The sequence below is a fragment of the Oenanthe melanoleuca genome, chromosome 5 (genome assembly GCF_029582105.1).
Source record: "Oenanthe melanoleuca isolate GR-GAL-2019-014 chromosome 5, OMel1.0, whole genome shotgun sequence".
In the NCBI taxonomy this organism is placed as follows: domain Eukaryota; kingdom Metazoa; phylum Chordata; class Aves; order Passeriformes; family Muscicapidae; genus Oenanthe; species Oenanthe melanoleuca.
The window spans coordinates 50,264,476-50,288,145 of record NC_079339.1 but is presented as its reverse complement, the minus strand read 5'-3'; the positions used below and the strand labels follow the sequence as shown (position 1 = coordinate 50,288,145).

At 42.5% G+C, this 23,670-nt stretch overlaps 1 protein-coding gene across 1 annotated transcript; it reads left to right on the top strand.

The window, feature by feature from the left end:
- Window positions 1–13,959: 13,959 nt before the first annotated feature.
- On the top strand, window positions 13,960–21,216 carry HSP90AA1 (heat shock protein 90 alpha family class A member 1). The gene is made up of 11 exons (XM_056492217.1): window positions 13,960–14,306; window positions 16,027–16,185; window positions 16,279–16,645; window positions 17,129–17,262; window positions 17,738–18,046; window positions 18,373–18,538; window positions 18,801–18,991; window positions 19,128–19,275; window positions 19,586–19,854; window positions 19,979–20,312; window positions 20,471–21,216. The coding sequence occupies exons 2-11, from the start codon at window positions 16,027–16,029 to the stop codon at window positions 20,578–20,580; spliced, it is 2,187 nt and encodes a 728-aa protein (XP_056348192.1). The 5' UTR covers window positions 13,960–14,306; the 3' UTR covers window positions 20,581–21,216.
- Window positions 21,217–23,670: the final 2,454 nt, after the last annotated feature.

Below are 23,670 nucleotides of genomic sequence, written 5' to 3'. Positions count from 1 at the left end.
TTATAACCTTTCAGATAAAACCTAACAGCTTTTTCCATCGAAGTGGGATAGCTTTTTTATGATTGGGGTTTTGTCATCTACAAGACAGGCTGGCTGAGGAGAAAGGTTATTTTTTATTATTATGACATTTGTATTCTTACATCATTATCATACGTACCTTATAATTTCATCACATACAAAATTCAATTCATCATAAAAAATTATCATCACTCAGGCTTTCAGCAGCCTAAGTGCCTGTCTAAATGGAAGCCTGACTTTCTCCATGCCTAATGAGACTTGCTCAGTTTCTGTCTCCTCACTTTCTCTTGCCACATGCATAAAGCAAGGGATGGTATTACTAAAGAAAAGTGTGATTTAGAAGATTACCTGTTTAGAGTAGGCTCTTGGGTCCTTGCTTTTCTGGTTTATCTGAAACTATTATTGTTATGCAGCTCATACAATATTGTTCTTATGTAACAAGCACTTACCAGGAATCATGTAATCAAGTATGCACATTCCTGTGACATTCCTTGTTTTTAGTCTCCATCTTTCTAAGGCTGAGTACTAGGTATAGCAAGATTCATATAATTTTCAAATAGCTGCTCTGTTGGTTGAGCTAAATCCCATCTGAAGTCTGTTTATTCACTGTCATTTCTCTTCTCATGAGTAGGTATAACAAGCTAAAATCAAATATAGGGTAGGTGCGCATTCAATCTTCATGTATTTTCCTTGTTTTGATAGCAAAAATGATAGAATTGCTTCTTATAGGCACAGTAAAATACAGAGAGCACGTCCTGACATCTTTCACAGGCAATTACTTTCAATTTTCAAATACTAACTTCCTGATTCAGTGATTTGACACAGATGAGGATGTTTGATAGATGCACTGGCACACAGATATTTCCTTTTTTTTTTTAAATCAGTAAACTAAAACTCTACTGTGATGTCTAAATATACAGGATATATTTTCTACAGGAAAATAAATCTGGGGGATAGACTTATGTGACAGGATCAGTCTCTGCATCAGTGTACCAAAGGAGAAGGGAAAGCTGTGCACATTTATAAACAAACTGATTTCTACAACTTTCATTTATTTAAACATAGATAAAAGCATAATAATTAGGAATTTATCTCAACATAAACCTTCAAATTTTATATATGTGGTTTTATTGCTGTTTAGAGTTTTTAAAAATTTTAAAATAAGCAAGCCTGATCCAAGCTACAGATTTCCTGAGACAGCTATTGGTTTGTGGGGTGGGAGAGAATGGTTGAATAGTTAAACCCATGATTCATGGAAAATTAATGTAACAAAATATCTATTAAAAATAATGGACTCATTGAAGGGGTTAACTTAAAAAAAGGAAACCAAACAACTTTTATAATGTTAAAATTCCTATGCCATATACACAAATACATATTGCTCTCTCTACACATCTCTAAGTATTTGTTCAATATGACTCCTATAGAGAATATTTATATTTGCTGTATTAGCCCCACCTGGTGAGTTCTAACAGCATTGCAAACTGGACAGACCTGATGCTGCACTCTCATGTCCCAGCTGGGTAGCAGGGCTTGCATGGAGACCCCTGTATTCCTCCCTTTGCTCACTGCAGCAACAGCACAAACACCCAGGAGAACCCTCATTAGCATGGCAGTACCATGGCTCATAAGCTTCTCTTTTGCTTTAATGGATTAATCTCACAAGTCAGGGTGTTACTGTCTTCATTTGCATCCAGAAACATGCACAGCCCATCAGAGCACTTGAGTCACCCCTGTTCACAAGAAATCTTCCATTTCTGATCCTTGGTGCCTGGGCCATATGTGCCAGGGCTGAAGCAGCTGCTCCTACAGAGACTTTACCTTTCAGTGTCCTTCTGAAAGGGCTGTGGTCCACTTTCTGTAATTGCAAAGGGATGTCACCCATGAATTAGTTCATTTCAGAGCAGCTGTCACTGGACACGGTAATGGGCAACCTGCTCCAGGTGGCCCTGCTTGACCAGAGAGAGCTGAGGTGACCTCCAGAGGTTCCCCCAACCTCAAACAGTCCATCATTCTGTAAGCTTAATCTTAACATTAGCATTTATTTTTGTGCAATATCAATATGAATCAACACTGTTTTGACTAAGAAGCATTTCACTTACCTTCTGTAAAAACAATTTTTTATAAAACTCTTTTGAAGTGCAGGATCATGATGTTAGTTTCTAAACAAGAAATGAGGAGGCTGCTTGCCTCTAGTACATGGGTTAGCAAACCCTGTCAGTCTTTGATACATGGTAGGTCACACTAAGACACTCTCCATGGCTGTCTTGACCTGTTCAATGCCTGAGGAGTCTTGTTCAGTTTCTCTCTACTCTTCTTCTCCTGCTGCATGTCTAAACCAAGGAATGGGCTGATTTTTTTTTAAATTTTTTTTGTGGCTTGAAGGTTACCTACATTAATTCTGTTGAAAGATGAGTAATGACAATTATTCTTTTACTGCCAGACTTAGCTGATGAAAATTAGTTACTCTTCTAATGTAAGCTGAAATGTGGCTATAGTATGTGTTTCTTTCCATCACTTTCCTTTGGAAAATTCAAACATAATCTCATAATAATATTTCTAGTCAGTTTAAATTGTAATTTATTCTGTTTCTTGTCTACTTTCCTTCTCACAGCTGTGACAGGAGAGGATTGGGGCAAAATAAAAACAGCTAGTAGCCAGACACAAGAGCCTTGTGGTCTTTTTTCATGAGAGGTGAATAAAGGGGATTTCTTAAGCATAACTTAAATAGGAACAGGAAATAATAGCCTATCTTAAGGAGGATATCTGCATCTTTAGGTGGTTTCAGACTTGATTTCTCTTAAATGATCAAAAGAAGGGACTTTACACTCTAATATGTCCCTTCAATAAAATGTTTTTCCTTGCAGTGTTATTCTGACTTGAAGGGACTATAAACAAATCTGTGTTAATCTCATCATTATACCAACTAAGCCAATATCTCTCATTCCCCAGAGAACTTTCAAGCCTATTTTTAAAACTGAAGAGTTACCTCAGAGCATCCCTGTTGAGGTAGTGTTTCAGTTAAAGGCGAGTGCAAATCTTGCATTTGTTATTTTGTCATAACTGCAGAATTTTATCTCTGGGATGCCCCAGAATGTACAGAAGAAATTAATTTGTGATAATAAATCAAATCCTTTGATGACTTTTCTTACTTTATAATGCAATCTAACATGACTATATTAAAAAGCCTATGGATTTCCTCTTGATTAAACTATTATTCATCCTATGCTATCTTAATCTTAAGTTAGAAATCAGGGAAAAGTGAAAAATCTTAAATGTATACTGGATTATTAATGATACATCTGAAAGAATAATTAAATTTCTCTGCCCTATGCTCTCAAGACAAATTATTTGTATTTTTTCAGTTTAAAAACACATATGCCACTGTAAAGTGTACGTGTGAGTGTACATGCAGTGAGGTTTCAACTCTGTGTATCCTTATTAACACTGAGTCTGCAAACTGAATATCAGCCCATTGATGAAGAGAAGACTACTCTTGCCTTCCAGGCTGAAATAGCTGCTCACCAACACTTCCTATACCAGCAAGAAAATCTTTCTGAGGGAGGCAGTTAGCAAATCACTGGTTTCAAGTAATCTGGCTATTAATGTGACTCAGCCAGCAAAACACCTGCCTGGATTCTTAACTGTAACCCTGAGAGTGCTCAAGCCTTCTGTTGTGATCCCTGGACAGAATGAGGCTTGAGGCTCTGACTGATCCTAACAAGCTGGATTCTGGGAATGACAGGCCTGACCAGCACAATTGCATTGTGACCATCATGGATTCAGGCACAGGATGATCAAAGCTGATCCCTGACTGCTGCAAGGTCCAGTAGAGGAGCTTCTATAGAAACGTGGCTTGTGCTGTGTCACTGGGAATGGTCAGTTTGGGGTCAGCTTCTTCTCTGCCTCCCTGGTTGCAAACATGACTGTGGTCACAAAGCAAAGACGGGCAGTAGGAAAGTCACCCTCATTCCAGGCTTCTTGCTGTCATTGATAATGGTAAATGTTTGTCAACAGAATTTGCTGTTCTCTGTCTCATGGCTGGTGGGAGTCAAGTGAACATTCTGCAGAAAGAGTGGGAGCACAGGTGCACAGTCTGATGGAACAGGATCTCTACCTTTAGCAGCAAAATTGCCTGGCTGGGTAACGATCATTGACTGAACTTTGTGCAGCAGAGAATGAATATGCATCCCACAGTACAGCACCACTGGTGTGTTTCATTTCCAGTATGTCTAACATTTAAAGAGAAAGGTCAACCTTAAAGAATTTCTGCATTACAGACTCCCTCTTGCAGTTCATATATGGTATTGCTGTGCTTCATGAGGGCTTTGAAAGCTGGGGGAAGCACACATTGAAATGGTATAATTGCTTTAGTTGTTGCATTTGTTGGAGCACAGAATAGGTATAGAACACCAGCTCAGCATTATCAGGTAGTCAGTGATGATTAAGAATTTATAACAATTGTATTAACTCTTAATTTCAGAAAAAGCTTGCTATTTGTCCATTTGTGCTGTCGCTAAAACTCATGTATTCCTTCATGGGGAACCACATGGCTATAAAACTAAAATTATCCTATATCTGAAGGAAGACCAAAGAGAATACTTGGGAAAAAGGCAAATCAAAGAAATTGTGAAGAAGCATTCTCAATTCATCAGCTATCCAATTACTGTCTTTGTAAGTGCCTTGTTTGAGATGCTAATTGTACATGCTTTGAAACACTAGTTGCATACCTAATGTCCTTGCATCATTCCCAGATGCTACTAGTACAACATTAACTAAGATGTCTCTGTACTGCCAGAATTAACATTTGCAAGAAGGACTCTTTATTGTGTCATAATTTCTTGCTTTCCTAATGAGCTCTGAAAGAGTACTGCCTATGTAGGACAGAGTTATACCATGTATTAGTCTAGATGCTGATCCTCTCATTCACAAACCCAGAGGAAATCTTATAAAGATAACATTTATCTTAGTGTATTTAATAAGACACAGTTCATGCTTTTGTTAAAATCTGGACTACTTGGCAATGAAAATAGGTGCTTGTAGCTGAAGATCATAATTATGCAGGTGAAGCAATAAACTCTGATTATGCATTTTATAGTGGTATATACTAAAGCTGTGCTTTTGGGACCAAAGAAATCTCCTGACATATTTAGATATGCTTCTGAAAGAGGTCTGGTTGGCAGTGACTAACTAGTAATTCTGGATTTTAAGCCAAACTTATTATGGCTCTAGTTCCAAAAGGAGAATAGATGAGCAGAAGGCAATTTAGAAAAGTACTTCGAATGCCAGGTGCATCAGTATTATTTAATGAATTAATTCTACAAAACTGCAAAGCAGAGTTGGAAATACGTCTCATATGACCTGTAATTATGTTTATTCATACAAACCCAAGGACATGCAGGGAAGTTCATCAAGATGGAAATAACATGCAAATTAAATAATATAATAGGAATGTGACTTGCAGAGGCTTCTAGAAAAATAATGCCCCCCTGTAATTTTTTGTCTTGAACTACGAAGGAGAAGGAAGCCAAGCCATCATGGTTATTTTTAGTATAAATTCAGAACTGTATTTCTGTCAGATGAAACAAACTTGAACAGTTCTATAGAACCACAGCCAAGAGAGATATTTCATTTTGAATAAATGGTCTGAGGAAACACAATTTTAGGTAAGTCATTAGAAAGAGCAGCTATGCCCTGAGGAAGAAAAGCCGAAAAATCCCTTTTTTTACTGTCCCAATCCTTTGATGCTCCTTCCTGCAACTTAGCTGTGTAGATCTACTGTGAAGGACAGCCAAAACAAGAAACAGAAAATGTATTTTGCCTTGATTTTTTTTATAGTTTTGCTTTAATATAAAGAACTTGACAGGTTAGAGTGAAGTTCCTGATTTCATTTTAAATACTAGACATTTAAAAAGTAACTTGATTTTGACAAAATAAAAGTACTTTCACTCTTCCAGATATATCTAATCCAAATAAAGCAGAGATGAAGAAATCCTGGACTGTCAGCATCTGAAACAATTTTAAGTCTGTCAATTAGAGAAGTCATTGCAACTCCCACAGTGCTGAAAGACCCATCCAGTAAGGGTTTTCTTCCTTATTTTGTTCTGTCAGTGATGTGGGGAAAATAATGGCAGAGGTATCTCCTGGCAAATGTTAACCAGCACCCCCCTGGTTAGGAAATAAGCCGTTGACTTCTAGTAACTGTGCTCTGTCCTACTTTCAAGAGCAGAGCAGCTGCATTATACTGACCTGCATATTAACTGGCTAAGAATACCCTCAGCTCAGCTGACTGCAAAGCAGGATTTCAGCATAAAGAGCCAAGTTACATCAGAAGATTTGCCTCAGTATGGCAGGAAGCATCTCCTTGAAAGAGATGAAACCCGATTTTCCCCTCTAATTCACTATGCCTGGTTCCTGTAGCCCACAGATAAATTTGTAATGATTAATCAAGTACTTACATAGCTCTTGACAAAATTTCTCAAAGTACCTACTCACAGTCAGCGTTAATAAGAACATCTTACTGCTTCTATTCTTTTTTTTCCAGCATTCTTTTGTGGAGAGGAAGCTGAGATTCAGAGTTTTCCTGATCTGTCACAAGAAATAAATCTTTTGATCTGTCTGACACAGCAAGAAAATAACATTAAACTCTGCCTAAGGACAGTGCTCATCACAGATAGCTGTTAAACCTTAATCTATAATTATCTCAAAGCACTCCATAATTTAAGTACCTTGTTTTTGGTTTCATCAATATCTTGCTAATAAAACAGAAGTACTATCTGGAATATGAAAAAAAGAGGATCTAGCTAGAAAATATGGACAAATTTTAATTAATTTCTTGCCTCCCTTTTTTACATGTATAGAGTGTCAAAATAAGGAGCATATCCTGTTTGAAATACTAGAAAAATCAGCCTCATTGACATCTATTTTAAATGCTCACAATCTTCCATCCTGAAAAATGTGGATCCTGAGCTTGTAGATTTTAAAAATTTCTATGACCTCTAGGACGTCTATTGAAACATGCTTCATGATGAAATTTGAAACCTCTAGGCCTGTAGCAGACTCATAGTATAGAACACAGCATATACTGAATTCTGAATAGATGACTTCAAATGTTTTTTCACAGATATTGTAGCACAGCACAATTATGAAGATGACAATATTAAAATTATTCCAAGTTTTCCTTAGCCTTCAGAAGGAAAGAAGACAGCAAGTTTCTAAGCAGCTCTCTGGACTGTGAGGTGTTCTGTCTGGGCACCTCTTTGAAGGTGTGATAAGAGTCAGCCTTGGCCAGGGCTCCTGACAGGTCTTTTTATAGAATTCCTTTCATACTGGTCAGATCCAAGGTAACTTGGCTGTGTGATACTAGAGCTACTTTTGAGCTATAATTAACACTTAATAAATAACTAAAAGTCCTTCATGTAAATTCTTTCTAGAATCAGGTTTATTAGATTAGCACCAATTTAAGCAGTTGTTCTGCAAGATTCTACAGTTCTTACCATTTCCATGCCCTCTTTAAAGTAGAATGATTGATGTTATCACATACTCAGTATCCTCAATAAAAATGTGTAGTTTATTTTCTTTAACCTAGTTCATCCTGACTCCAGCTATCACTGCTTAGTAAATCTACTTTCTCAGCTCTTTACACAACTAAAATTTCATTCACAACTAAATCTGAAAGTGTGATCTCCATACTAGATTGCTCTCTCTTTCCCTGATTTCTAAGGTAAACCTGTCTATGAAGGTATTCTTCTCTTTGTTTCTAGGAAATGTGCTTATAAAGAAGCTCTATGAAGGTCTTTACAACAATTTTTCTTCTTCTTTTTGCTGAAATCACCAGAGCAATTTGATCCCAAAGATCTTTATATAAAATCTACCTAATGTAAAAATATGTGATCTTTCTTATCTGCTTAAAACACAGGACTAGAACTTACCTTCTGTGCTTCTATTTAAAATGAACTGAAAATTTATTTCCAACTATCAACTTGTCTTTCATGCCATAATCATCTTTTAGAAGCCATGTCATCAGTAATTTGCAAAATCAGTAATATTGCATCAAGAATGTTAGTGAAGTACAGAACATATGTTTTGTGACATAATTAACAAAAGCGTCCAAGATTTAGAAGGTGGCTTGAAGGAGAGTTTTGTCTCCAAATCTACCACACATACAAAATAAGGTAAGTGCTCCATATATACATACCTACACTTGATAGTAAATATGCTCAGTGCTCAGCTCTTATGGGTACTAAACCCCCAACCCTTACTGCTATAGTGAATGAAACTCCTGAGTATGTACAGGGTAAAAAGTGTCAGGTTTATTTCCATGCATATTGATACTGAGGCTCTATTAAGTTATTTTTCTAATGATGTAACTGTACCATCACATTGTTTTTAACATCTTCATGGGAAGTCTAGGGTTTTGTTTGTCTGGGGACTTTTTTAGTCATACCTTTTGCTGTCTGCAAGGGCTTTTTCTCCAAGCTTCTTGTCCTTCTGAATTAGGATCTATTGAAACTTATGCCTATGAATAGAACAAAGCTCTTAACTATGGATAATAAAAGTTACAGCTGCCACCATACCTCTTGTTCTCCCTCCAGAGTTAACAGTTTTATGTAACTGTTCCTGATTTAAGGGAGCTCTGATGGGCATGACATTCTCCTGTCACTCTTCAAGCCATGTAACTGTGTGTCCTGGCTTTTTGGTCCCATGCTAGACAGAGACCACACACAGCTATACCACAGTCATCTTAAAATGCTCTTAAGGAGCAAAATCAGAGAGTGAAAGAAACATTTTTAACTTGGTGGAAGACAAAATGTCTTGTATAGCTCAGTTGGCATACGTATGATGCTTGATTTGTACATATAATTTCAGCTAAGAAGTACATAATTATGCATTTATTCTGAGAAAGTGTAAAATATTATATAAGGTCTAAAATTATAATGAACATATGTTTTTTCTCCAGTCATAAGGGAATATTAAGACGAAGAAAAAATTAAAATTTCAAATTTGAGTTGTTATCAAGTTAACGTATTAATCCTGTAACGAACACCACATAAAGTAATTTATGATAAGGCTGAACAGTTATTCTGGGACCTTATTAATGTCCCAGGAATCCAGGCCTTTCCATGCTCATTCTCTCAGCTCTCCTATGCAGCTGAGCTTTACATATCTATATAAATATATTATATATGTTATACAATATTATAATATGTATATAAAATATAAATGATAATTGACATTTGTTAGTAGTGAAATTGTTGACTTTGCCTATAACAAATATATTCTTGTTCAACAGTAAGTCCCTTTAGAATCCTTCTGAGAGAAATGGCTGCCAGTTTTCACAGTCCCTGACACATACTTCCAGAAGCATAAACTTTTAGGAAAAAGAATGTGTACACACAGCCCATGGTCCAGGCAATTATTGCTGCCACCTGCAGTTCTACAGTACAACTACATTGTATGAGATCGATTTTGTTCTTTGCCTCTTAAGTAGCTTCTTCACCAGAAAAATATTCCTTCTAAGTGACTACCGATCCTATTTCCTGTCTGAATCACTTTTTTTTGTAACCTGCAGATCTTATGATCACTTTAGCTTCCAGCAAGCGATGAGGAAGCACAAAACAAGAGAGCCTGGGAAACAGTTTTAAGAAAACATGAGGCTTTGCTCAGACAGATACCCATTCCCAGCTTTACATTTCATTATGATAACACAGATTTTACATGCATAATTCCATGTGTTAAAGCAAACTAGACATATATTACCATATCTTTCTACTTACATCAGTCTTCTGAAATCTACTCTTAAGCATTTTCAGTTGCTGCTGTTTTGTTTTTCTTCAGTAAACCCTGAAGCACTGAGATAACATGGCAAAACTGTCTCAGAACTCAAACAAAATTAATTTTATAGCAATGCTATAAAAGCATTAAGGCTACAACACCAAACACTCAGAAGTTAAGTTAAATGCTGGAATTCGAATTCTCCGTGCAAATGTTTTTTAATTTCTTTGTGGCTTATTAAAAAAAAAATCTTCAGCAACACAGAAAAAGCCTTTGATTGACAATAAACCCCAGTTTTCCTGGGTGTTATTTCAACACTTTGAACATTAAATAACTTTCTTTCAGCCAACTTCTACTTTGTTCTTTTAAATATTATAACTTTCACATAGCAAGGAGTTTATGAATTGTGTAATTAACGATTCCATTAGGATACAAATGTATACTGAGAACAAGTATAGGACTAATCCTTAGGAAACCAGGAAATGCACAGCAGAGGCTTTCTGATAAGGTCCTGTTGGTGAGTTGGGGTCAGCTGTCCCAGCTGTGTCCCCTCACACTCCTTGTGCCCCCCAGTCTCCTTGCTGAGGGTCAGTGTGAGGAGCAGAAAAGACCCTGATGATGTCCAAACACTGCTCAGCAATAACAAAAACATCTCTGAGTCATCAAAACAAATTCAAAATATAACTCCATGCTGGCTGTTGTGAAGAAGATTATTCCAATGAAAACCAGCAGAATCTCTTGGTTGAAAAATGGATCTATCTTGTTCAGAATTTCCTCCAAAATTAACTCTGACATGAATCAAGTTTGGAACCATTTTTTTTTCTCTTGCCTAAAAGTGAAGCAATAGAAAACTGGGATCAGTTAAAATAGAGTAACCATAGGAACAAAGTGCCTATATTTGCTAGCCCTCACTGCATAATAGAACAAAAAACATACAGGTTATTCACAAGTCAGGAAGAAAATATGTGTTTTACAGAGGAACGTGGATTAGCAGAGCTGGGAAAACTTAGATGGTATGGTATGAGATTACATTCTCCCAGTGCACTTGTCAAACAACTTTGACAAAAGAAATCAGTCTGCTTTTGAAAGCTGAATAACACAACTACAAAAGAGAAAACAGAATGATGTGTCTGGAGATTAGACAGTAAAAAGGCATGTGATCCTGCAGACATATGCAAAACTTTCCATAGATCTTCACATGCTCAAAATGACATATATCCCTAAGTCTGAATCACTGGACCCACATCAATAGAGAGATTAGAAAGGAAAATACTTTCTCAAATATCTTGACTATTTTTATAAAAGCGCCACCCTTAAAATTCTGGATGCCTCAAAAGGAGAGAAAAGAGCACACAAGCAAATTTAGTAGGATATTACTGGATAAAATGCTTGGACATATATTTTCATATATTGCAAAACTTCAGTTTTTCTCTGAAGTACAGAAGTTACTTTGATGAAAATACATGTTAGAAAGCATTTCAGTCAATGGAATCTGAATGTAAGAGGGTTTCAGCCTAGAAGGCACATCCTACAGAATTTACACTATATTTATATTACACCATGACTTTTTTTTTAATCTAAGAAAAAACATGGAAGTTACACCATTATGCCTGAGTGCAACTGCCACACTTTATTAGGACAGTGGTAAAGAGCCATTTGGCTGCTTTATGGAAGCAGACAATCAAAGCAGCTGTCAGATCACTGAAATCTCAGTCACCATGCAAAGAAAGGAACTTGTCATACTCAAGAAACCATTTTGGTGCACACTGTTTGGTACCGGCATAAGAGTTTGAGAGAAAGGAAGAGCAATGCATTGAGAAGCACCTCAAAATCAAACTTGAAGAGAATACAGAAAACAACCAGGCAAAGCAAGTACGAAGAAGGTGACCCAGATGTAAGTGCAGAACTTTCAAGGCTGAGTGTTGGCTGAAATCCAGCTTTTTCAATGGCTTAGAACGGTGAGCAAATAACCTCACCCTTAGTCTGATTTTTCCTGTGGGCTGAGAAGCAGCTCATTTATATACCCTTTTACATTGTTGACACCACGATTAATTTTTCCACCTAATTAAAATAACCTGCATGATCCTGTATTTTGGCCAACTGCTTGGGTTAGAGCTGGAGCATCAAGATTTAGAAGGGCTGAGTTGTTTAAGACATTGCACCAATCCATGTACTGATCCAGATTCTCCAGAAACTGCAGCAAGACAAGCTATAATTTTAGTTCCTTAGTGTTCATACGTTTTACACATGTACTTAATGTGTCTTGTCAGAAAAACCCCTTGAAAACATAATGCTACAACAAGATCAAGCCAGTGGACCCCAATTCGATCAGATTTGCTTGTTGGGGTTAAAACTGCAGGATAACCAATGCAAAGAACATTAAGTTCAGCATGAGGATTTTTGATTAAATGTGTTAATGGATCTAAGTATTGGAATATCTAATTTATGCTAGCCAGTCTATCTCAGATGCTCAACTTGGAGCAGGGTAGGTTAGGCAACCTAAACTTCAATTCCCCAAAGTCACACAGAACTAGATGGAAGTCTGAGGCACATCTAAGAGCCAAAGAAAAATGGAAAGAAGTTGCACCTGAGATTAATTTTTGCAACAGAAACAACATTCTGTTTATTCCTCAAATAAATAGCCATTCTTTAGAGCAAGGAGATTTGTCTAGATTCATGCTTACATCAGTGCACAATTTTAACATCATGTAGTTTCTCTTGGTATTTTTATCATTGAAAGTGGATCAGCTCCAAGAAGAAAGTTTTAGAAGTCTGGTCTGGAACACATGGGATGCAGATCATTCTCCTGAGATGCAGAAGATCTGCATTTAACTCCCTGCTCTCAATCAGGTCATTCAGGATATAAAAATACCCACCCTGCTAAATGCTGCAATCACAGAGCTGCTGGGTATAATGAGACGTGCACATATCAAAGCCTTTATGCAGGGTATGTAAATGTATGTATAAAGGTGTCTCTTGCAGTGCCCTTTGAACATCAACCAAGATTTCCCAGATGAACTGGCAAAGGCCGTGGTCAGGCTGAGAATCCCAGTGGGTTTCAGGCTTTGGGCTGTTACAAACCCAACAGGCACTGGCCTATGCCTCATGTCTACTATTAGCACTTAAATCCTTGAGTAACTGCATAGCTATGTAGGTCTGCTGAGCCGCTTGGACTGGATCCCACGGCTCTTTTTACCCTATGCAAGTGCACAGACCGAGAGGCAGAATTTGGTTACCCTCAGACTTATACCTGCTGTGTGAGAACCGGTGTTGTTCTGCCTAAGCAGGCGAAACGCGTTACCACAGCATCCCTAAGCTGTGATTCACCCGGCTACGCCCGGATCCTGCCCGGCCAGCAAGGCAAGGCGAGCGGTGCCGCCCTCCCGCAACCCCTCGGCCCGCCCGAGGGGACGGCAGCAGCTGCACACCTGCACCGGCACTCCCCACAGCTACAGCTACACCTGCACTCCCGCACGGCCACATCTTAAATCCTTAAGTAACTCAAATCCCTGAGCTCGCACAACTACACCTGCGCACCCGCACATCTTCGCTTCCGCACCGCCGCACACCTGCACAGCCACGCTCCGGCACACTCGCAGACCCGCACTCCGCGCCCTCACTTACACACCCGCAGCCCGCACCCTCACACCCGCACCCCCGCACACTTGCACCCTCATACACCCGCACCCCGCACACCCGCACCCTCACACACACCCGCACCCTCGCACACCCGCACCCTCACACACCCGCACCCTCACACACCCGCACCCTGCACACACACCCGCACCCTGCACACACACTCGCACCCTCACACACCCGCATCCCTGCGCTCCCACACAGCCGCGCGCCGGCCACTCAGCAGAGACGGCGGTTCAGCACGGGGGCAGAGAGGGTGCCCGCGCCCCGCACCCCAGCCCCGGGCCGCTCCCGGCAAGAGTTAGGGGGCACCCCGCATTTTCCAGGCCCTTCCCTGCCGCTCCGCGGGGGCGGGAGTAGGATGGAGGAGAACTCGGGGGGAGCGAAGAGACCCCGCCCCATTCTAGGACGTTCGGAGCGGGGCTCAGCAGCGAGTGACGTCATTCAGCACCCGAGCAACTACCCCGGGCCCCGCCCCTTCAGCACCGCCCCGCGCATGCGCCAGTCTCCTTCCTGCCTCCCCCCTGACTCCCGGCCCAACCAATCGCCGGCGGAGAAGCGCGGCGGGGCGGGGGGAGCGCGCGCGCTCGCGCCCATTCAGGCGCCGGCCCAGCGGCTCCTGTCGCGGACGGCTGCGATTGGCTGTGAGCGGCGCGGCCCCGCCCCTCGGCCGGCTGGTTCCGCCCCCGCCTCGCGGCCCCCTCCCCGCGCCCCCCCGCGCCGACGGTGAAGGTTCCCGATGGTTCTGGAAGGAGGCGGATCCCGCCGTATATAAATCGGCCGGGCTGTGGGGAGCGCGCACTAGTGAGGCTACGGCGGAGCGTGAGGGCTGTGTCAGAGCGTGAGCGAGGAGAGCAGAGCCCCTTCCCCCTGCCAAGGTGAGCGGCGGAGGCGGCAGCCGGCGCTCGCCGGCGGTGGATCGGCGCAGGGAATGTTTTCCGACCGAATCCCGGGGCTCGGTGGTTGGGGGCACGGGGCTGGTGTTTGGAGTTGCGTGGGTAGGTGGGGGTGGGGTGTGCTGCAGGAGCCGCGTGGCGCAGGTCGTGCTTTCCTCTGCGGTGCTTTAGATTCTGAGAAAGGTGATCAGGGCTCATGGTCTGGGTACGGCAGGAAGGGAGTTTGGTGTTGATGATTCTGAACCCAGTTTATTAAATCTGCGTTCTTTAGGAATAGCGGTAGGGGTGGGGATAGCGAGCAGCTCCTTCGGGGGTTCTGGTATCGCAGCGGAGCGGGGAGCGTAGGTGGCGGTCAGGAAAGGCTGTTCTTGTCCCGGGTGCAGCTGCAGCGCCGCCTCCGCCTCGCAGCGTGCCCGGGAGGGCTGTGCGCGACTCACCGAGTACGCTTCAGTGCGGAGGTACCGGGTGGCTGCGGAGATCCGCTCTCAATGAATGGGCACCCAGCCATGAGAGCGCAAGATGGAGGAGCTGAGGTGTGGGGGAGCGCCGGACCGGGCGGGGGAGAGAGGAGGAAGGAGAGGGGAAAGGAATGGGGAGCAGGAAAAAAGGAGCGGCGGCGATGAGAGAACAAGTAGGTGGCAGAGGAATAAAGAATTGAACATTGGAAGAGGGGGGAAGGAAGGGGGCCAGAGGAAAGGAGTAGAGTGCCCGGAGGGAAGGGAGCGAGGGGCGGGGGGGGTGGGGGGGCTGCAGGAAGGAAGGAGCGGGAGAAAAGCGGAATGTAGGAGGGAAAGAGCGGGGGGTGGTGAGAGAGCGGCGTGGAGGGGCAGAGCGGGGGCAAGGCGGTGAGGCCAGGAGCGGGCTCGGGGGCTGCTGGGCTCCGCAGCGCTTTGGGGGTGGGGAATGCGCGGGCGGGAGTGGGGGGGGAGCAGGGAAGGCTCTGGCAGTTTCTAGAACGTCTGGCGGTGCCGGCGGGCGCCGCCAGGGGGCGCTGCGCCGCTCTCCCGCCCGCGGGCTCGGGGGCGCGGCGCGGGCGGGGGGAGCGGGGCCGCCCCCGGCGGTGGCCGGGCCTGCGCCCAGCGGCTCGGGCCGCGCCCCGTGCCCTTAGCGCCGCAGCATTAGAGCGGGGTTGTGCTGGGACAAAGCGCTCTCGGGCCAAGTCTGCCGTCCCTGAGGCTTGGCCCCTGCGGGGGGGAGCAAACGGGCAGCAAGGTACGCGGTGAAGGACGAGTGTAAATGCTTGTCCGGAGAAACGGGTCTGGATGAGCAGTGTTGGTACATAATTAAGAGTTGTGCTTAGTGTTTGCTGCTAGAGGTGGTGGCTGTGTATGCGGAGTAATATAGGAATAAGAGTGAGATAATCGAAATTAAGATTTCAGATATTTCTGTGAAAAGGGAAAACCAACGTACCATATCAATCTTTAAATTAAGGAAGGGGAAAAGAAATAGTTCTGCGAGGTAAAATGAGTGTAAAGCAAGCCTGTAGTTGAAGTCTGGTCATCTGCATTCCTTAAAACTTCTGCATGGGTAAAGCTGGAAATAAGATCTGAGGAGGACGTTTTTATATGTGTGGTTCTCTGGTGCTGAAACCACGTGGTTAAAAACTTGATCTCAGAATGCCATTGTCACTGCCTGCCTGCAGGAGGATATGTTAGCTAAGTTGTTCTGGATGGAATTTCAGCTCCTCCCTCTTCTTTTACAGATGCCGGAAGCTGTGCAAACTCAGGACCAACCAATGGAGGAGGAGGTGGAGACTTTTGCCTTTCAGGCTGAGATTGCTCAGTTGATGTCTCTGATCATCAACACTTTCTACTCCAATAAGGAAATTTTCCTCCGTGAGCTGATCTCCAATTCCTCTGATGTAAGTACCAAAACTAGTCTGGTTAATTCTGACAATTACTGAAGTTTTCTAGGAATAGTCAGGGAACGTTAAAGCTTGTTTTTTCTTTTACAGGCTCTGGATAAGATAAGATATGAAAGCTTGACTGACCCAAGCAAGCTGGATTCTGGAAAAGAGCTGAAAATTAACCTGATTCCAAACAAGCATGATCGCACTCTAACCATTGTGGATACTGGCATTGGGATGACCAAAGCTGACCTGGTCAACAACCTTGGTACCATTGCCAAGTCTGGCACCAAGGCTTTCATGGAAGCCCTGCAGGCAGGGGCCGATATCTCCATGATTGGTCAGTTCGGTGTTGGCTTCTACTCTGCCTACCTGGTTGCAGAGAAGGTGACAGTGATCACCAAGCACAACGATGATGAGCAGTATGCTTGGGAGTCCTCAGCTGGAGGGTCCTTCACGGTCAGACTGGATAATGGTGAGTGCTTGGTGTTCCTGCTCAGTGACCGTTTTAAAAGATGTTTGGCAGTTATCTATAGTTTGCCTTGGAAGAGACACAAGATAAAAGGAACTAATACAAGTGCTATAGCACATCAGGCATAGGCCCAGGCCACTTTGCCATTTCAGCTGACATTGTTTGACATATGTGGCATGCCCAGGTAAATGGTGCATTAAGCTTTCAAAGTTTTCACGCTGAAAAATATTTTTAAGACGCTGACAATTCAATATGCATAATCTTCAAAGACTCAGAACAGAACAGTAAGCCTCTTCTGAAGCTTGTTTGAAATACATGCATAGTACAGTGAACTTAAGAAAGTGTAACTTAGGCTGCTTCTATACACAGAAGCTTCGTTCTGGTGCTAGTGGTGAAAAAAAGGCTGATAGAGCAGTGTGTTTTCAAAGAGTTAACCACTAAATCTACTCTGCTGCAGCAAAGTAAAACATGTGAATTCCATTCTAGGTGAACCTCTGGGCCGTGGAACAAAAGTCATCCTGCATCTTAAAGAAGATCAAACTGAATACCTGGAAGAGCGGCGGATCAAGGAAATCGTGAAGAAGCATTCTCAGTTCATTGGCTACCCAATTACACTCTTTGTACGTACCTTACTTGAACTGCTAAATAAGTATTGCCACCTTCAAAAGTGAGAATTAGTTTAAGAAGGAGCCGTCAATGTTTATTTGGTTACTGGACAGTTCTTTCAGATACTACATGGAGGGAGCTCTGAGGAAGTTCAATGGCTTAAAGTTTTATTTCACAGGACTAGATTTAGAAAGATGGATGTCATCCAAGCCAGTAGTGTCTGTCTGCATACTGTTGATTAATCTTACTGTATAGTTACGAGTCATTGAGTGTAACAAAACGGAACACTAAAGATTTAGTTCATAGCATGTGGAAACAGCAGCACTTGTGTCAGCACCCACAATGAGCGTCCTTGGGAGTGTAGGGGAGGGAGAGCTTGACGCCATGTTTGTCAAGTTTTCTGGCTTTGTGAGGGCTGCAAAGGGTATGTTAGAACTGTTACTAAATTTACAGCTTTTAAAATTTAAATACTGTGATCCTGTTTTGTAGGTGGAGAAGGAGCGTGATAAGGAGGTGAGTGATGATGAGGCTGAGGAAAAGGAAGAGGAAAAAGAAGAGAAGGAGGAAAAAACAGAAGACAAACCAGAGATTGAGGATGTTGGTTCGGATGAAGAAGAAGAGAAGAAGGATGGAGACAAGAAAAAGAAGAAGAAGATTAAGGAGAAGTACATTGATCAGGAGGAGCTCAACAAGACCAAGCCCATTTGGACCAGGAACCCAGATGACATAACCAATGAGGAATATGGAGAATTCTACAAGAGTCTGACAAATGACTGGGAAGACCATCTGGCTGTGAAAGTAAGTTTCTATCTCAAGACACAGCTACAGATGTTTTGTAGGTAGATACACATATATGACATACAGCACTGGTGGTATAAAGTTGCTTAACATGCTGCTTAGCTGTGATCCCATTGTGCATTGCTGTTAATAATCTGAATTGAATCTGCAGTCAGGAAGTGCAGGTGTCTTGCCAGTTACAGTTTAATTACCATGTCTTACTAAATTAAAAACTGTTACATATAAATACAAAAACTCATTAGGTTTGTAATTTGTCACTGAAAAGGTTTTGTTATCACAGTGGAACCATGCAGATGCACTAAAGCTATGATCTTGCTTTCTCACAGCACTTCTCTGTGGAAGGACAGCTGGAATTCAGGGCTCTCCTGTTTGTCCCACGACGTGCACCCTTTGATCTGTTTGAGAACAGGAAGAAGAAGAACAACATCAAACTGTATGTGCGCAGAGTTTTCATCATGGACAACTGTGAGGAGCTGATCCCTGAATATCTGAGTGAGTATAATTCCAGGGAAAGTGTTCCCTAAGCAGAAGAATCGTTTAGCTATGCTGTAGTTTCCTTTTGTATGTAAAGAAATCTGGAGGGGGGAGGGTTTCAGTTCTAAACAGTTGTTAGGCATTTAAAAGTATTGCTTAGTTTTGATGTTCACTAGAGTTCTATAGAAAGAAATTCATATAATTTGTGGTGAGCAGAGCCATGTGTAGGTAGTGACTGGTAGTATTTCAGACTAATGAAGGTAATTCTGTTGTTCTGCAGATTTCATGAGAGGTGTGGTAGACTCTGAGGATTTACCTCTGAATATTTCTCGTGAGATGCTGCAGCAAAGCAAGATCCTGAAAGTGATCCGGAAGAACTTGGTGAAGAAGTGCTTGGAACTTTTCACTGAGCTGGCTGAAGACAAGGAGAACTACAAGAAGTTCTACGAGCAGTTCTCCAAGAACATCAAGGTTTGTAGTGTTTCTGCTGAGCAGTGCTGATACTTGCAGTTGCAGATTGTTGTTGTGCCTGAGCTGCTGAACTACCACAGTTCAGTATTTACCTGAAGGAATAACTTAGCGATTTTTTTCTTCCTAATTTTTGTAGCTTGGCATCCATGAGGACTCGCAGAACCGCAAGAAGCTCTCAGAGTTGCTGAGGTACTACACATCGGCGTCTGGTGATGAAATGGTTTCTCTGAAGGATTACTGCACTAGGATGAAGGAAAACCAGAAGCATGTCTACTACATTACTGGTGAGTTGGGACCTGAAGTACCAGAAATACCAACACAGTATGTAGGTTTACCTTCTGGGGGATTTATAAATGCTGTTACAGGGTTCCCGTTTCCCTTACTTGGCAGGAATGGGAAGCATTCTTTACCTGGAATTCCAGGAAATGTAAATTTTCTTCCTGAATCAGTTCCAGAGTATTAGATGCTGGAGTGTCCGTTTAAAAGGCTTGAGTGTCTTTGGGCTGTCAGTCTCCCTTTACTGTGGCTGGGAGATGAAGCAGCACAGCTGCTGTTAGTGCCAAGATTCATCTGTGGTGGTGTTCTTTGTTGCAGGTGAAACAAAGGATCAGGTGGCCAACTCCGCTTTTGTGGAGCGTCTCCGCAAACATGGGCTGGAAGTGATCTACATGATTGAGCCTATTGATGAATACTGTGTGCAGCAGCTGAAGGAATTTGAGGGCAAGACCCTGGTTTCTGTAACAAAAGAGGGTTTGGAGCTTCCAGAAGATGAGGAAGAGAAAAAGAAACAGGAGGAGAAGAAAGCAAAGTTTGAAAATCTTTGCAAGATAATGAAAGACATCCTTGAAAAGAAAGTAGAAAAGGTAAAAGTAATTCTTAGTTTACCTGTGTATGTGAAAGTGAAAATCTAAAATGAATTTAGGGTAAATCAGTTGCACTTGTTGAAATGCTGAAATTGCAAACTTGTGCTTGGTATTCCTTCTGCAGGTTGTTGTGTCCAATCGTTTAGTTACTTCCCCATGCTGCATTGTAACAAGTACGTACGGCTGGACTGCCAACATGGAGAGGATCATGAAAGCCCAGGCATTAAGGGACAACTCAACAATGGGATACATGGCAGCAAAGAAACACCTGGAGATCAATCCTGATCATTCCATCATCGAGACGCTGAGGCAGAAAGCAGAGGCTGATAAGAATGACAAGTCTGTGAAGGATCTTGTCATCTTGCTGTACGAGACGGCACTCCTGTCCTCTGGCTTCAGCTTAGAAGATCCTCAGACACACGCTAACCGCATTTACAGAATGATCAAACTTGGCCTGGGTAAGTTGCCAAATCTCTCCTGGCTCCAGCAAACTTGGGGTGTATTGTCTTGGTCCTGCTTGGTAGTGTGGAAAATGAACCCCTCAGGTAGTTGAAGTGCTGTGGAGATGAAAGGTTTGTTGTGCTGTCAGCATTAATGGAGTGTGTTTCCTTCACAGGCATTGATGAAGATGACACTGCTGCAGAAGAAGCCAGTCCAGCAGTCACCGAGGAGATGCCACCTCTTGAAGGAGATGATGACACATCACGCATGGAGGAGGTGGATTAAACCAGTTTACAGGAACTCATGAATGTTTCCTTGGCTAATATGAATAAGTTATATTTTGTATATTATGAATGTTACCTGCCAAAAAAAATCTTTGACACTTTGTCTGCATTCCCTCTTTATATTTATTTTCAAAGATGTTATACCTTTATTTTTGTTACATTGCTTTTTCAGCTGATGTGAGATACAAATGCCATTGAGGGAATATTTTCTTTAACACTGTACAACCCTAAACAGGCAAGTTAAGGAGTAGTTATTTTTGTCTGTATTAGCTGGTTGCAGGTGGCAGGGTTTTTGACTTATTCTTAATTGCCAGAAATGTGGAAAGAAGTAACAAAGATGGGAAGACATCAGGGTGTTCAAGTTTGTTTAGTGTTCCACAGCTCTTCAACTCTTAAGTGTCTAACATACAGTACCTAGTAACTAGGTATCTAGGAGAGCTGAATCTTTTGGGGAAGCTTTAATCCTTCTGCTCCTAACAAGGTCTTGATGTTAAAAGTTGTTTTTTATACTGTTCAAGGATTCTGGATTGCACTCTACCATAGAATAGAATCCACTGTAAATCTCTATTGTGACTTATGCAACTCTGCATGTACAGTTCAAACCTAGAACTGTAAGAATAAAAGTGTTAAGAATTGAGCTGTCTCTGACTTGTCTGTTCACACTGAAACAAAACTGCTCTGCCCATCCTGATCCTGAGCTCCAGCTGCTGCTGTGCTCCATGTATAATTAGTAGGATATGCTTGGTGATCCCCAGTACAAACCCCAGTGCCACACCAGAGCAAGAAGGTCTCTGGAAGTGATCTGCTCCAAGTTGGGGTATAATGCATGTCAATGTTTCAGCAGTTGTTCTGAAGTCTGGGTGAACGGTGCTGCTAGGAGGTGATCTGGGGCTTTTACCTGAGTTGCTGGTTACATTCCACACAGCATGCCAGGGAACTACTTGGTTGTGCTGTGCTCTGTATTCTTTGGCATTTGTCTTGGAAGTAGCAAAGAGAAATTCCTGGTAACCGCTCCATCCAGCACCTTGTCCGTGATGCCTGTTGAGTGCCCTTTTGTTGAGTTAAGGCAGATTGTATTTGGTATTCACAGTGGCTTAAATTCAGTGAACTGATTTGAGAGGAGGAGGGGTTTAAGGGCAAATTCTGACCATCTTTCCCTGCTGGATTCCTTGGTCTATTTGTTCTGCTCCCTGACACAGAGGCTCCCAGTATAAAATAATTCACATCCATACAGCAGTAGTCTGTTGCTGTTCTTTTTGTGGCAAGGTGAAAGAAGAGAGTTTCATATAATACAGTAAATATAATAATTCATATAATACATAAAACAGCTCCTAGCTGTATTTTGCAAATACCTAAACTCCGTTTGCTCCAAGCTAATTAAAAATAACTTTGAACAAGTTGTGGCTCTGTAAGGAGACCTTTATGTCAAAGCAGCACTCTGAGGGCAGGGAGAGGTGACTGACTCCCTGTTTCGTGGATACCCTGCAAGCTGAGGAATTCAAGCTGTGTTCCTATGTGTCAATTCACTAGGCAGAGGTGCTCACATGGTTCCAAATCCCAAGAAGATGGGGTATGAAAATAACAGCTTCAGTGCTGCTTACACAATTGCTGAAGGCTGAATGTAACAAGTGGAGCATTTGTCTTCCACACCTCACATTCTGTATCATGACACATGAAATGTTCAAAACCATTTCAAATTACGGTTACCCTATAAAAGTCTGCAGAAGTGACTGGTGCCTGCATGTCAGTGAAAGAAGCATTGTCAGAGCAAGGACATCAGTTCTTTGGTGTGGTTCCCTCCAGCCCTGCCTGGGCACTGAGATGTGCTTTGAACTCACCTCCCTGTGCCTTGGAAGGAGCTGTTTGCTCACCATGGGTGAGATGTCTGTGTCCCATCAGCACCCTCACACTGATGGATGTAATGACAAACATGGCATCATGCCACATGCGGAGAGGGAGTTACAGTTTCTAATGTGTGCACCAGTACTGACTTTTGGTTTGGTGTGTGGGTGACAGAAGCAATGATCAGGAGGAAAAGGCTTCCTTCTGTGATGTTCAGTGTTGGAAGTTATCAGGAGAGCAGACTTCAGAAAGCTTTGGGTGATTGCTTTAAGACCTCAGTGTCAAAAAATCTGATTCAATAGTATTGTATCAAAACTAAGAGAGATTGTAAGGTATGCGTGACTTGTGACTAAAACCTATTTTACAAGATCTTCCATACTGTGTAAAAAATAGTGAAAATATCTTCTAATTAGTAAGACTGGGGTTCAAAATTTACAGTGACAGTGCTAAAGACTTTTCCACTTGTCTTAACCTCTCTTGAAAACTAATTTATCTCTAAGAGCATAATTCAGGTGAAACTTACAGATTATCTCCAGTATTTCTTGCCCTGAGAACATGTTGGGTGTTTTTGAGCAGCCAGACCATAAGAAAGCCTGGACTCAAAGGAAATCAGCTTGCTGAGGCTGGCACAAGTTCTGTGCAGGGCCAGGAGTGACGAGGAGAGGCAGAGCACTGAGCAGTGGGAAATGATGGGAATGAGCCCTGGAAGGAGCGTTGCTGCACCTCTGTGACCCTTGGGCCACCTCCTCGCCCACACAGGGCCTGGTGGCGGCATCCTGTGTGCTCTGGGCGGTGACACCCGAGATCTCCTTGGATTTCTGGTGTGTGACTGGGCTGCTGCCCAGCCCTGCCCACCCGGGCACAGGAGCACGTGTGCTGTGGGAGCTGGGGCTCTGCTCACCCTTACAGCCCCTTCAGACCAACCAATCCATGGAGCCCCGGGCCTTGCTGCTGACAGCTGCTGCCTGTAAAGAATCAGTCGCTAATTTTGGGCAGGTTTTGTTGGAGTAAGGACTCAGCCCTTATTTGGGTGAAGCATGATGATCATTTGTGCTCATTCAGCTCAGCTGGTGCTGCAGGCACTAATGGCCTCCTTAGCTCCCAGTTCAATGGTGGATGGTGCTATGGGGTGCTGAGTGAGATTCTTGGTTGCTGTGTTTTGAAAATGGTTGGAGATTCTGGAGAGAGAGCAATCATCAGATTTTATTCTGGGTAGAGAAGGTAAGGAGATGAAAAGGCAGGTGTCCAG